We start from the raw sequence: 14,649 nt of genomic DNA on the forward strand, positions 1-14,649 counted from the left end.
AAACAAGTGCTTACATAGATATATATTAGCTGTAGCTGCTCTATCTATTTGGACCGGTCACAACTCTTAACATGAACTGCTTATACTACTAGACCGGGCGATCGCTCACCTCTTCTATACTACATACATCGGCAACCTGATTGCATGATGAGTGTGGCAATTCAACGAAGTCTAGTCATCATGAATTGAAATTGTTTAGTCACACTCCTTGCACTTAGCTTAAAAAATAATTTCGGAATTTATATACATACATACATAAGCGAATATTTGTCTACTAAATCAATATTAATGATAGAAACGGTGTTATTGGAAAGTGCAGCTCAGAGTTAATAAGAACAAACATGTTCACGAGTAAAAGCAAAGCCAAATTAAGTAAACCTGCCAGAAAGTGAACGTCTCGCGCCGTGGCGTCGTGGTCTCAGGCATCATGCCTGGACTCGTGTTACGGAATGCGCGCTGGTTCGAGTCCTCATGGTGGAAAAAATTTTCTCATGAAATTTCGGCCAGTGTATGGGACCAGTGCCAACCCAGCATCGTGATGCAGCGCGCTGGTAGCAATTCTTCTTGCAGACGGAGATGGGACGTGGAAGCAGCAGTTCGACTTATCACAAGTTCAACAGTTGACCGCGATATTATCAGTTACTTGTGAACGACCTCATTGATGACTACAGTGGGCCAGTGGAAGCTTGCCACCGGCTGCTTGTTGTAACGTTCATAGTTTAAACTCAAAATACATTGAATACCTCTGAAAGAGTAGTTGTTAATATAGTCTGTGTCTTTTAATTATTCTAAGTACTAGCTGTACCCGTGCGCTCCGCTGCACTTATTAGAAATAAATATAAAGTAATTACATAATTAAAATAGAACATTGGGTCCAGGGAACATTCTTGTTTGATAGAAGAATAAATCGTTTAATATGCTACTTAATTTAAATTGTATTTAAATAATTAAAATGCTATCATTTTGGTCCAGAGACCACTCATTTGGTGCAAATATAATTCGTTTAACATTTTTCTAAATTAGTCTTGAATGCATCCTTTAATAAATCACTCCAAATTAATAGAGTTGATTGTGTAAAAATGTAAGAATTCACGATCTCCTATGCATTACTGCCATAGAATGAATAAATTTGTTTTTCTCCCTACTAAAAAATTTAATATTTTCCACATAGCAGTTACGGAACGACACTATAATCTGAGGCGGCGGTGGAAATGTATTGTATTGTTATTTTAAAACTCTTGTATATCCTTAAATATCAGTCCTATCAAAATTTTTCCTGGAATAAAACTTATCGGAAATCCTTTTTAAAGAACCTTTTGTTATGTAACATTTTTCACAAAAATCAATAATAAGCGAGATATTTCGGTTTATTTAATTCAGGCCCCCTTATAACCCCCTTTTAAATAAAGTATTTTCAATGCTATATAGCCTAAAATCTAAGTTACAACGAACTTAATTTATATTCCAATTTTAATCGAAATCCGTTCAGCCATTATCGCGTGAAAAGGTAACAAACATACAGACAGACAGACTTAAATATCTGTCCTATCAAAATTTTGCCTGGAATAAAACTTCTCGGAAATCATTTTTAAAGAAATTTTTGTTATGTAACATTTTTCACAAAAAATCAATAACAAGCGAGATATTTCGGTTTATTTAATTCAGGCCCCCTTATAACCTCCTTTGAAATAAAATATTTTCAATGCTATATAGCCTAAAATCTAAGTTACAACGAACTTAATTTATGTTCCAATTTTCATCGAAATCCGTTCAGCCATTATCGCGTGAAAAGGTAACAAACATCTAGACAGACAGACAGTAAGACAGACAGACATACATACAAACAAAAATTTCAAAAAAGCGATTTTCGGTTTCAGGATGATTAATTATACATGTTAACACCACTTATTTTTGGAAAAGCGAAAATTACCAGAAACATTTCGCTTACAGATTTACTATTACTTTATTAGTATAGATATGTATTATTATTTCACTAATAAATCATTTTTAAGGAGATAGAAAGTTATTAACAAAAATAAAAACACTCTCAAGCTATAATCATTGCAGCTTCGTGATGCGTGCTGTTACAATACCTGGATTGCTGAATGAATAAATGAATCAATCAATCAATCAATCGGGAGAGAGGAGGGTATATCAATTGAAAGGTACACGATGATAATCGCGTCCTTGGAACGATTCTTGGAACTCCTGGATGGCTCAATATTGTCAGTCCATGATCCAGAGCCGTCCACCCGAGAGAGACTCGGACATTCGTTAAACCGAACATCGGACCACTCCGCGAAACGGAAGAGCTTCGCATACTGTCTATAGCGCCAGGCGTTCAGTAGCAATATATCATTTCTATTTTTCGTAACCGGTTGTGCACGACTCTAATATAGCCTATACACAATATTATTTTCTGAACTGCGAGCTCTGTACAGGTACTACACTTGGCCTGCCTACTGGGCTACTCATGTAGACAAGTTCTCATGATTTATTATAATGGATATTAATACACACTTTACGGCATTCGTTCCCAAGGCTCGCGCCGTAACTTACTTCGTGCTAATTACAGGGTGTTGCGTAGTACTTGCAGTATTTACTCAGCATGACAAGCAGTTGTGTAACTTTCGGTTGTGACACTTTCACGGAATACACGTTTCCAGCACTCCTGTCGATATCTACTAATGAACTGGACGGAAAGTACAATGTACTGACACTATTTATAGTACTGTACTGCGTACTTCAGTCCTGCTTGTTCACTGTAACTTTACGGAGATTGCGAAATGAGTCGCGGTGGCGGAAGGGTTTCTCATTCTTTCGGTTGGATCACCTGCAAGGAAGAGAGGCAAGCGGTGTGCCCCACATTGTGTAGCCCACCGCCGGGCCTGACAGCGAGTATGCTCCTGGAATTCGTCAATGTACTTTCCTAAGCATTTTCACGAATAAATATTTTATAATGGAAATATTCTTGTGAGAGTAATTTTCATGATTATGTCGAAAAGCGCAGATCCAGATCGTCTCTGAACTCTAAATTCTAAAATCGAACTAATTAACTTTTGTGTAGCAAATACTTATCTTTTAAACATCGGGTAAGGGAATGACCGGTCACACAAATTGCCTGCAAGCTCATTGCAACAATGGGCGCGGCGAACCCTCTGTCCTCAGAACTGAACGAAACAACATCTGTGTTGCACATGCCAGTGACCAATTAGCTGGCAAGTATAAACAACATTTGTTCATTAAATTGAAGATTAAGGCCGTCTGTATTCAGTTTTCGTCATAGTCTCTGTCTCTTCGCAAGTTCGCATTGCAGTGTGTAAGTGCTTGTTTCGAAGCCCAAGTACTATGATTTTTTTAAGTAATAGGCATACCAATATAAATATTAATAGGAATAAAAGACAGGGGACTTTGCTTGTTTTGTAATTAAGAAGTTTCGCACTTCAAGTCCAGCACACAAACGAAATAGCCTGCGTTCACTCGTATCTGGACAACTACTTAAAATTTGGTTTCAAGTAATGTCTTGATACTGGCCAATTACTACGCTCAATGTCGTCATTTGTTCTGGGAAATGAATCTATGAAACCATCGCGACTTTTTCGTAATCTATAAGCAAAACAATTATATTTAGTAAACAAACCTTTGAATTCTTCTTGCGTAAAACAGATGCACTTAAAATAGAAAAGAAAATTATTTTCGAAGTTTCAACGACTGGTAGAGTCCCTTCAGACTAGGCCACTTTTAAAAGTAGCGCTTCTCGTCGCGATGCATGGAATTAAATGTAGACGGGACCACCGCGATCGTGGCGCTGCTAACGGACGACTGTTGCGCCACCAATTCCCTACACCTGCACCGTTACGACGGCATACAGGCTATGTTACGACAGAGTAATAATAATAATAATAATAATAATAATAATAATAATAATAATAATAATAATAATAATAATAATAGACTAGGCAACTAAATAGCTGGAGTAGTGCGAATTACGAATATATTTTTATGTAGTAAAATCGCCTTTATTCCACGTTAAAATAAAATAACGCATCTAAAATAATGTAAATAAATTAGCAAAGAGATAAAAAACTAGTTGATCTCAGGTTCGAACTTGTGTTCAATTACACCATGGCTTGGACTTTATTGTACCATTACTTTAGACACCTGTTGTAGTATAGTCTATTGGTTGAGTTACATGCTATGAATGGTTTCAGGTTTGCTGCCTGTTATATTTAATTTTGAATTCTTAAATAAAAATGTTTTATGCCTATTGTCCCTTATTTGCGTAATTTTAAATTAATATTTTTCTATCGTTCTGCTGTAAATTATCAAACAAGGTATGCAATAGTCCTCAGTTCTGTCTTTCCAAAACTAATGGATGAACCCAGACTCTTCTTCTATTTTTACTTCTATTCTTTCTCTTCTGAGTAAAGTTGCTAAAAGTATATCTCCTTCTACGTCCATGTTCACTGGAAGACTGAAAAATTCTCTAAAAAAATTAATTTATAAAGCAGCGCCACTGAAGTGTCTCATCTGCAGGGACCCGTACTCTTTAAGTCTTGCGATTACGTACGTCATATTCAATTATTTATTAATAGGCCTATTTATGTTAGTTAAACTTATGACTTCAAAAAAATTGGAAGGATATTTAGGAGTAAATTTGTTGGGGCCTAGTTCTCGTCTTACAGAAAAAGAATTTACCGGACCGGAAAGGTCTGAAAGGTTGAGAACCACTGGCATAGCCTATGTTTAGAATATTTGTGAGGCTTCATAATATATCCTCCGCCGTCTTGCAAAATGTCTGCCAACAAACGAAATCTTACAAATGAAACTTGCATCTGTTTAGGGCAAGCTGAGCCGCATCTCACCACTGATCGGTTTGAATTACTATCTACAAGTTTATAGGGCTGATTTATTGCGATTGATGTTCGCGATGCTCTGCAGTTGGTGCGCGTTTCAAGCACAGTTCTGGTTTTATATGCCAGATGATACAGAATATCTATTAAAAGTTTATAATAAAAATTCCTAAGGCTGGCCAAATGTGTAGGAGTGAAACGGATTCTGTTTCTTTCCAGACCAAAAGAGGCTGCAGCAACCGACAGGGAGGATAAAAGGAAGTCTGGAGTCTTCGGACTGGTAAGTTGTTGTTCACAACTCGACAAGTTCCACTCTTCATTCAGTATAGCCTACATGTTTGTAATCGTGAAATAAATGCAGTGTGGCGTTCAGCAATATGAGCTGTATTCCAGTCTGAGGTGCTGCAGATATCATGACAGTAGCATCTTTCTGATTTTCGTGGTTAATTGCATTTTATGGTGCCAGAACGTATTATCCTGTATACTTCTGTATACTTATACAAGTATAAAAAATGCGACTTTCCTTTACTCTCGCGTTTCTTCAAAATTATATTAACAGCTAAGATATAATACTTAGGAGTACCGGGCAAATCGTTGATCGATACAATGACTACATGAAAGACAGCATATAGTACAGTCAAGTTCGAAAGATGCCTGTCGTCGTACCGAAACAGGAATGTGAACAATTCATATAAAATTACCTCATAATTATTCGTAATTTGAAACTAGACTGCCTGTCAGATTATTACAATTTACGTAAATTTCCAGCAACACGAAATGTCGGCATACTGCAATCATTAGGTTTGTTCAGAACCGATACAGAACTGCCTGCTCATGCGCAGAATTTCAATGAGCGTTCCACCAAGACTTGAACTGATTCTTCACTCTCATTTTTCTGTTTCAACGCACTGGAACTCGTTCGAAACGAGTGAAATTAGTTGTCTGCAGGTTTGTTTCAACAAGCAATCCAGAACGAGTTACGAACTAAAGAGCCTTGGTTCCGACGCATGCGACGTGCGAGGCTCTCGTGTAGTCACATGCGTCGGTTCAGAAAAGCCAAGGCTAAATACCGAACCTTGCGTTGGTTGAGTACGTTCTCAGATCTAGTTCCGGATTTTACGTTGTTGGAAAGTTTCTTGAACTGTTCTTTCTAGGCCTTTTGAGTTTCTTCTCATATTAAAATTATATTCATCTTCCGAACTTAATTCTTCGTAACATATATTGCTATCAGCTTTTAAATCACTCATGATGGATTATTTTTTTTTAGTTTTAACCTTTCTGCGCGCATGCGTCGTAATGCGTTCTAAATTGCTTGTTGGAACAAACCTACAATACCGCTGCATCCGCAGTAATCAATGGCGTAATCTGTCAGTTCAGGTATGCGCGCTGCCGCGACCTGGCGCTCGTGGCGCTGGGGACGGTCTTCGCGGTGCTCCATGGGGCCAGCTTCCCAGTGCTGGCTCTGGTCTTCGGCCAGATGACGAACACACTCATCTACCAGGTGCCGGTATGTATTCATATGCTTAGTTGTCCTTCCAGCCCAACACTGCTTGAAGGGCGTCCTCTGATTTAAGAGCATCGACAACTATTTTAACGATTTCAAAATTGTCACAATAATAAATGCAGGCATCGAACCAAGTATCCCAACGTGTGATCACGAGTTCCGGAAGCAGAGGAACGTTAGGAGCTAGGGATTTAAATAGTTCCCTTCGCGATGGGGCCTTCACAAAGATATTTGTGGTGTTCGAGACGATCTTCAACTTCAGAAAAGTGCCCCCTCACTTCGCCCGCTACTCTGTGCAACGCATGAGCCAAACATGTTACATGTATCGTCTTAGGATATAATGGCACGATGGACTTGGCTGCTTTTACCATGTATGGCGCAGCATCAGTGACGAAGAGTAGGACTTCTTAGGAGAAACATGGACTTGTCGAAAAGTCGGCAAATTGTGGAATGGTTGACGGACTCTGCTGTGAGCAGAAAAATACTCTACCTGGTCCCTCGACTTCTAGCGACCCCACGATGGCATTAGCCACGTACCGGGGCTCGTCGATAGAAACAGTAATCTTCTTTCCGTGAACTTGGTCCCTGATTCTTGTCAGTGTTATCGTCACATACAGGTACGTAGTTCTTTCTCGAATTGGATTCGTCAGGGATGGAACGACCTGTATGCCACTCCAGAAGGTTCTTGAATTTACTGTTCGATAATTTCCATAAAGGAATATTAGCTGAAGCAAGAACATCGCACAAATCCGTGAAAAACACGGAAGATGCAGTGTTGCACGCAGTTGCAGACACACTTTGTCCAATTAGCAGCCGAGACCTTTTCTTGTCTACCGCGGTCAACGTGCGGCTGCACAGTGAACTGCTTGTCCGCCGATACTTCAACTTCAACACTTTGCAAAATAAAGTTCACCATCTGTAGAGAATATTTCCTCACCGAACCCTGGAACAAGTTGTAATAAATGCCATGCTTTGCAAGGTTTAACCTTAGGCATAATAACGTTAATATTGGAACGGATTAGTTTTTAAAATACTTTTCTTTTTTTAACAGTACCGGTACCGGTAACCCTAGATCATATATGTAACAGATATGTCGGGCTTATAGGCTTTGAGGTTAACAACTTTTGTCACGTTTACTACGCTGCCATCTAGTTGTTACATAAGGAGTCACGTCATAATTCGAATTGCATTAGAGACTGTGCTGCCATCTCGTGTTCGTTTACGGCGGACGGGTGGCGATCCTGGCGGTTGTTCTCTTCAAAGTGCTACCGATTTTAACGTAGAGAGGAGTTATCTGTTACATATATGATCTAGACGGTAACTAAAATATTGTGACTGGAACTTTCTTCACTGAAAACTTCATTACAACTGAAGGTTAAACGATTTCATAATCGCGTTTGCAAAACAAGGAATAAGTCCCATTGTTGTAAATTATAAATTTCATTGTTGCAAAGTCTGTCACAAGAGAAAAATTCGTGTATTATAGTCGCGTCGCTCTTATTTCCGGCAGCCAATCACGTTTCAGATCGGCTACATTTAAACGTCTGCGTCTTGTCATTCGCTGCTGTAGACGTTAAGCACTTCCTAAGGCTCGATAAATGCTGGATATAAAATATTATTTTCTTTGCTTACTTTATACTTTATATATATTTTGTGAGGGGGATAAAAGTTATCCCTGGCAGGGATGTTAATATAAATTTATAAGAGGGGGGGGGGATAACTTTCCAAAAGGGGGAGGGGAATCCCCCATCCCCAGTTACTTACTTGGCTTAGGAAGTGAAATGAAGATCATGTCGTAGGAAGCAATCGATAGCTTCACAACGAAGGTAGTTAGTATTTGAAAATAAGTACGTACATAAAGAACAAACAAACCAATAGCTTCAAACTAACTGGACTACTTTCTTTTATCACTAAGAAACAACGGATTTATGGAAATTAGATTAATAAGAACTCATTACGTGAATCTATACGTCAGGTATGTTCTTTTAAATTGTTTGAAGAGCAGGCCTAGCTATGGGGCCATGTGACATGCTCCTTGTTCCAGACCCTGACCTCTGCAGTGACCCAGGAGACTGATGCGGTCGCAGCTACCTCCAACTTATCAGATTGGACCTACGGGTGAGTGAGTGCAGGGCCAACAGTTCCTTGACTTGCTTGCTCATACATATTATCATGGAGCAGTGATTCCTCATGCCACAGTTCTGGTTTCCTTACTGCATTCCTACCGATATCTCCCCATTCATTTTTTTTAAGATTAATAGGCCTAATTTATTTATCCTTGTGCAATCTACAGGATTTTTCATAAGTAACATATAATTGAAATTTTAATTGCAATTATGCGTTACTTTTCTTAAATCATGTACATTACAATTTTGATTTTGTAGGCTGAGGCAATGTTTCTAAATCCGTAAGAAAGCCACTGGAATTACTACAAAAGAGAATAATCAAAATCTATCAAAAAATCTTTCGATTAGTCTATAAAATGTTTGTATTTGGAATTTAACGCTACCAAGTTGGAACAGGTATACTGTATACAAATATTTATTTTTTCTTTTTTTTTTTTAACATATACTTAAAAACGAGAAAAATTTCAACAAATTTGTCATAATTTTAATACGAGAAGGAATAGTAGGCCTATTTTATTTTACAGAGTGGAAAAGTTTAACAGCCGCTAATATGAAACGACTCAAAACTATAATTTTATTTCCCAATAACTTGAATTATGAAATATAACGGTGTAATTTAAGGCTAAACTAGTGCTGAGGTAGTTCCCTTCGTACTGTGCTTATACACCTTGCGTACACGAATCTGTTAGGTTTGGTTAGTTTAGGCTTTTATTATGCCTTGCATATACGATCAACTGCAGCTCCACAAAAAAAAAAAAAAAAAAACCGTTTATAAATTCAACGATTTTCACTTTCGAAATCACCAGAACTACCTTAGCGTTAGTTTCACCATTTTATTTACTTATGAATGTTAGTTATGAATTCTTTGAATTGTTTGTAACGCATACTATTTTGTTTTAATTACCGGTAGGCCTACTTGAAATTTGTTTGCTTTTTCTTCTTCTCTCTACCCATCTATATTGCTATATTGAATCCTCGAACACCAGTGTTATTCATGTAGGAATGTATTTATTTAACTCAATGTTTCAGTTATATTTAATGTAATATTTAGTTTTTGCATACTATTATTCATTTGTTTTGTAATAACTTCAGTAATGATTGTAATATTACTCTTCAGATATTGTGCAAATATTACATAGTGTGTATAAATACTAAGAAGCCCTGGGTTTCGTGGCTGTGGTAAGCAGATAGCCTGCTCTCGCCTCCTGAAGCAAGTTGCGTCATGTCCGCAGGTCCCATCAGGGCTTCTCGCAGCTCATGTCCGTGTACTCGATGTACTACGGCGCCTTGTGTGCGGGCGTGCTCCTGGCCACCTTCATGCAGGTCAGCATTACATACAGTGTGTCACTTCCTTGCTTGAAGAGAGTTAATAATCCTGAAAAATCCCATTTCATTATTTCAATACAAACCATAAAAGCATATCTCTTCCAACTTTGAAAGTAGTCTACTATGCCCATGTACATTCCATTCTTTCATATGGTGTAATGCTTTGGGGCATGTCCTCTGAAGCTATAAAAATATTTAAACTTCAAAAGAAAATAATAAAAATAATAAAACAAGTTCCTGTATGCGCTCCAAGCAAAGAAATTTTTCAAGAATTGAATATTTTACCACTCCCCTGCATCTACATCCTAGAAACTGTTTGCTTTATACATAAGAATCTTCATTATTTTGAAAGGAACTCTGAAACTCACAACCATAACACAAGAACTGCCAACAATTTGCATATAAACTGTCATACTATTACCAAAAATCTCAACAGTACTGCTCATACAGGTATCTTATTATATAACAAGATATACCTGGGGATATTAAACAAAAAAGTTTAAAGTTTATTATTAACCTCTGTTGTAGTACCGTATTCTTAACTAGTTATTAAACATATGACAATTAGTACTTGATACTGTCTTTTATCTAGTAAATATAGTACTTTTAACTTTATATTAAGTTATGTAATTTGATAAATATCTACATTGTTTTAATAATTTAATTTTTATTTTGTATATCTATGAAATGTATTGCAGTAAGATTGTAGCATTTGACAATGTCTATAGTGAAGTTTTTCATTCAATGACAATAAAGATTATTATTATTATTATTATTATTATTATTATTAAAATTATGAAGGTTTCAAAACCTAACCTAAAAACTATTCTGCTCCAGTCCATGCTGTTCAAAATCACTGATTTCTTGCATTAAAGCTATAAAGCAAAATACCTACCTTCATTACTGTTGCACATAATTTTTTCTCCAAACAATATTAATAATAATGTAGGACTATCTTGTTTTTACCTAATCTCTGTTAATTAATTTATTTAATGTCTTGTAAAGGGAAAATGTATTATATATCTTGTTATTTATTGTGTCTTTGGCAGTTTTACTATTCTTTGGAAAACTTAAGAGTGTTAAAATTAAATTCATACTAGAAATCAGTTAAATTCATACTAGAAATCTTATTTGTGTGTGTCTGTGTGTGTATGTCTTGCGTTTGTATTTTGTGTTTGTATCTATTGACGAATCTACAATCTGTAATAGATTGCACAGGAAATGAATAAATACAATACAATACAATACAATATTGTTTGTGCACTGATGTTTTAGCCAGTCGAAAGAGGTGCGGTACTGTCTATACAGGTTGGAGCGTATCGACACAAGAAACTTAACAAGAAGTCCACCGCTGCAAAAAACATGCTAATTAGTATTATGTTCTTTACTTGCGAGTTAAAACATGCTAATTAGTATCTTATTCTTTACTTGCTAGTTAAAATTAAGTTTCGTGTGGAATTAAATTGTAGGTCTAAACCAGTTATCATATGCCGTCTTTGGGAGTCTGTGCCTTGAAATATTAATAATGATGAAAATTCACGTTGTGTGTCGCCAATTGGACGCAGTAAACACATACATACATACATACATACATACATACATAGTCAGCTCAAATTATTAGGAGTGCATACCGGTAGAAGTATTCTAAGGCGGGGGAGGACAATCCACTTACAAAACCATACCTGCGAGAGCATCAACGTGGTTCAGTGGTTGTCTAGTGTGTGAATTCGTTATTTATTTATTTATTTATTTATTTATTTATTTATTTATTCATTCATTCATTCATTTAATCACTACTAGTGGCTTTTCTCAACAAGCCCTTGTTTAATTTAACATGATTAAAAATCTCTACAAGACAGTTCCTCCTCAGTCCCTTCCGGGTATGCGTCCACAGGAAAAAGCGAGTTCAGGCCGTGTAACAGGACCTTCCCTATCAATCCAGTGATGTGCATCAGTCAGGAAATCCTGCACAATTACAAACAGTAAAAAGCAATTTCGAATAATTTCGAGGGAAAAATTGTTCCGGGGCCGGGTATCGAACCCGGGACCTTTGGTTAAACGTACCAACGCTCTCCCAACTGAGCTACCCGGGAACTCTACCCGACACCGATCCAATTTTTCCCTCTATATCCACAGACCTCAAAGTGGGCTGACAACCGTCAAACTTTACAGGGAGTTTATTCCTGAAAGCTTGATTTGAGTAAAAATCAAATTTGCCTATCTTGTAAAATAAGTCCCTGAAATTATTCACTGACAAGCAATATTTATTTTTTTCTCTTATGCGCAATGAAATATTTGCTAAACCAGATCTGATTTTGATGACATTTTTATACTTTTTATACATTTGTATTATGTATTGCAACATAATAAACCACGAACAATCAAGTGTTTAATAAGTTAGAGAAAGTGATAATGTTGTATTAATCATGGAGGAACTGACCAGAATTGAAGCATGCGGATTGAGGTTATGGATCTGTGTTGCAGACTTTCTGCTGGGAGATCTCGTGTGAACAACAGGTGTACCGTCTGCGGCAGATATTCTTCGCACAGGTTCTACGTCAAGACATCAGTTGGTACGATTGCAATCAAGGAGGAGATCTCACCACCAAACTCTCAGAGTGAGTGATGACCTTGAGGTGGTGTCATGTATTGCAATAGGGATTTAGGAAATGAATTAACCCTCTGTTAGGTAATATTTTTTATACATGGAAATAATTATATAACATAAGGATTTATGTGAATATCATGGTCTGCTGCCAGTTGACAGTTCGGAGGAATATGTCAGTAAGTTCGTGCCTTCCCATTTCCTACTGATGCAAACATTTTTTGTCTTGGCCTTCTCTGAAGAAGTGAACATTGTTGTAGATCAGTCTGCAGTTACTTGAGTGTTCAACTGATGATACGGAAAGTAACACTAATGCTGAACACAAAAGCAATCATGCTACAGAGCTGAAAAATAGTTGTTAATTATAGTCGATATTCACGAAACATGGGTGGTGGATAAAAAATGAAGCAACTCGCCTCTTCCTTCACGTCCCATGCATAACAGGAACATGAGATATCTCATGTCTCACGTGTGCCTGAAACATAATTTCATTTCTTTCATGTCTGTATTAGATCCAACATCTTATTGCAAAATAAAATGTATTGTCTACTACTACTACTACTACTACTACTACTACTACTACTACTACTACTACTACTACTACTACTACTACTACTACTATTACTACTACTATTACTACTACTACTACTACTACTACTAGTACTACTACTGCTGCTCCTGCTACTACTGATGATGATATCTGTTGTTGCAGTGACCTAGAGCGCGTGCGCGAGGGCCTAGGAAGCAAGTGCAGCCTGGTTCTGCAGTACTCGACCACATTCATCGTCGGACTGATCGTCGGCCTCTTGACGAGTTGGAAGGTGACGCTCGTGGTTTTTTCCGTAGGCCCTTTCTACATCGCTCTGTCATCCTATCTCGCTGCGGTAAGGAAAAATAAGCTTAACTCGCTGACAATAGCAAAACAGCAAGAGGTTGTCAATTAAATTTGCACGTGATCATTGCTTAATAATGATTGATCGTTAATAATACCATACGTAGCAGCAATGTACAAATAGTAGTGAATACGGTATGTTTCGTTTTATGGTTTCGGAAGGACGAGGTACCGGTAATGAGATTTTACTGTTTGAAAAGGGCTGGTAAGGGCGGATAATATGGGATGGAAACAACTGAGCAAGTCCCAAGATTGAGAGTGAAATAAAACAGAGCCCCCTACAAAGGACAGAGGAATGATTTAAATGGAAAGTAATGAAATTTGATTCAAATCAAGTTACTTTCACTTAAAAATAATTGATTCAGTAAGTATAATAATACCGGTACCTATGCAAACAGAATGATTCCATTCCTTTCTTTTGCTTCCTATACAAGATTAATGATTACTATTATTAAAATGTATTTCAGTCTTAAGTCTCCAGCTATTTCGTGTTCAGGATCTTAGAATAATTTCATTGAGATTTACACAGAAATGCAATGAACAACTTGTAACCATTATCAAAATTTCGTTTAATTTGGCACAGACTTGTCATTACACTGGAACTTGTGTATGGTGGAACCATTATAAGAAGAAAACTTGTCAGTACGGAAAAAATATTTCAGAACGAAACTCTTCTCCAATTTTCCTTCTTTTTCGCCTTCCTCTTAGTCTCTTCATATGATCCATATATCTTAATGTCGTCTCCCGTTCACCATTCCTTCCAGTGCATTCTTCAGTACAGCATAATGATACAGTGACTTAAAGTATTTATTCAATTAATTTTTTTAAATTATGAAGTTGTATCTTTTGCAGTCTGAGGATTACGAAGATATTCTTTATGCAATTCCTTTTGTGTCCTTGGAAAGGAAGCTATGTTAGTAAGGCTGTGCGTTATTGTAGATGACAGCCACTTCATCGGCCAGAGAACAAGAAAAGTACGCACTTGCTAGTGGGGTTGCGGACCAGGTACTGAACAACATGCGGACTGTGCTGGCGTTCGGCAAGCAGGACTACGAGATACAGCGGTGAGTGCGCACAGCTGGCATATTGATAATGGTTCTTCAATTATTGCTCTCTCCATGTGTGATACTCTGTACTGAATCTCTGGTCCTTCACTTCAGTTCTTCAACGTTTGGCACTTAATTTGCATACACTATATCTTTTATACAACCCCACAAGAAGAAATGTAATGGCTTAATATTGGATGAGCAAGGAGGCCAGAGAATGTTACTATTGAAGTGCATATTCAAACAATCACGAACACTGTGCCCAATGACATGGTGTAATAGTAATTTATTCACCAT

At 37.2% G+C, this 14,649-nt stretch overlaps 1 protein-coding gene across 7 annotated transcripts in view; it reads left to right on the plus strand.

Moving 5' to 3' along the window:
* Positions 1-14,649, plus strand: part of LOC138700874 (ATP-dependent translocase ABCB1-like) — a 73,204-nt gene that overhangs the window by 22,591 nt on the left and 35,964 nt on the right. For 3 of the 7 annotated variants that reach the window (XM_069827258.1, XM_069827262.1, XM_069827259.1), the window contains 7 exons: positions 5,073-5,133; positions 6,226-6,360; positions 8,402-8,475; positions 9,716-9,806; positions 12,294-12,427; positions 13,127-13,298; positions 14,246-14,370. In XM_069827258.1, coding sequence (XP_069683359.1) covers positions 5,073-5,133; positions 6,226-6,360; positions 8,402-8,475; positions 9,716-9,806; positions 12,294-12,427; positions 13,127-13,298; positions 14,246-14,370 — 792 coding nt within the window. Of the gene's footprint in view, positions 1-5,072; positions 5,134-6,225; positions 6,361-8,401; positions 8,476-9,715; positions 9,807-12,293; positions 12,428-13,126; positions 13,299-14,245; positions 14,371-14,649 lie in introns of those variants that run through there. The other 4 variants (XM_069827260.1, XM_069827264.1, XM_069827261.1 and 1 more) reach the window with 2 other exon arrangements.

This window comes from Periplaneta americana, chromosome 6, assembly GCF_040183065.1.
Source record: "Periplaneta americana isolate PAMFEO1 chromosome 6, P.americana_PAMFEO1_priV1, whole genome shotgun sequence".
Taxonomy (NCBI): domain Eukaryota; kingdom Metazoa; phylum Arthropoda; class Insecta; order Blattodea; family Blattidae; genus Periplaneta; species Periplaneta americana.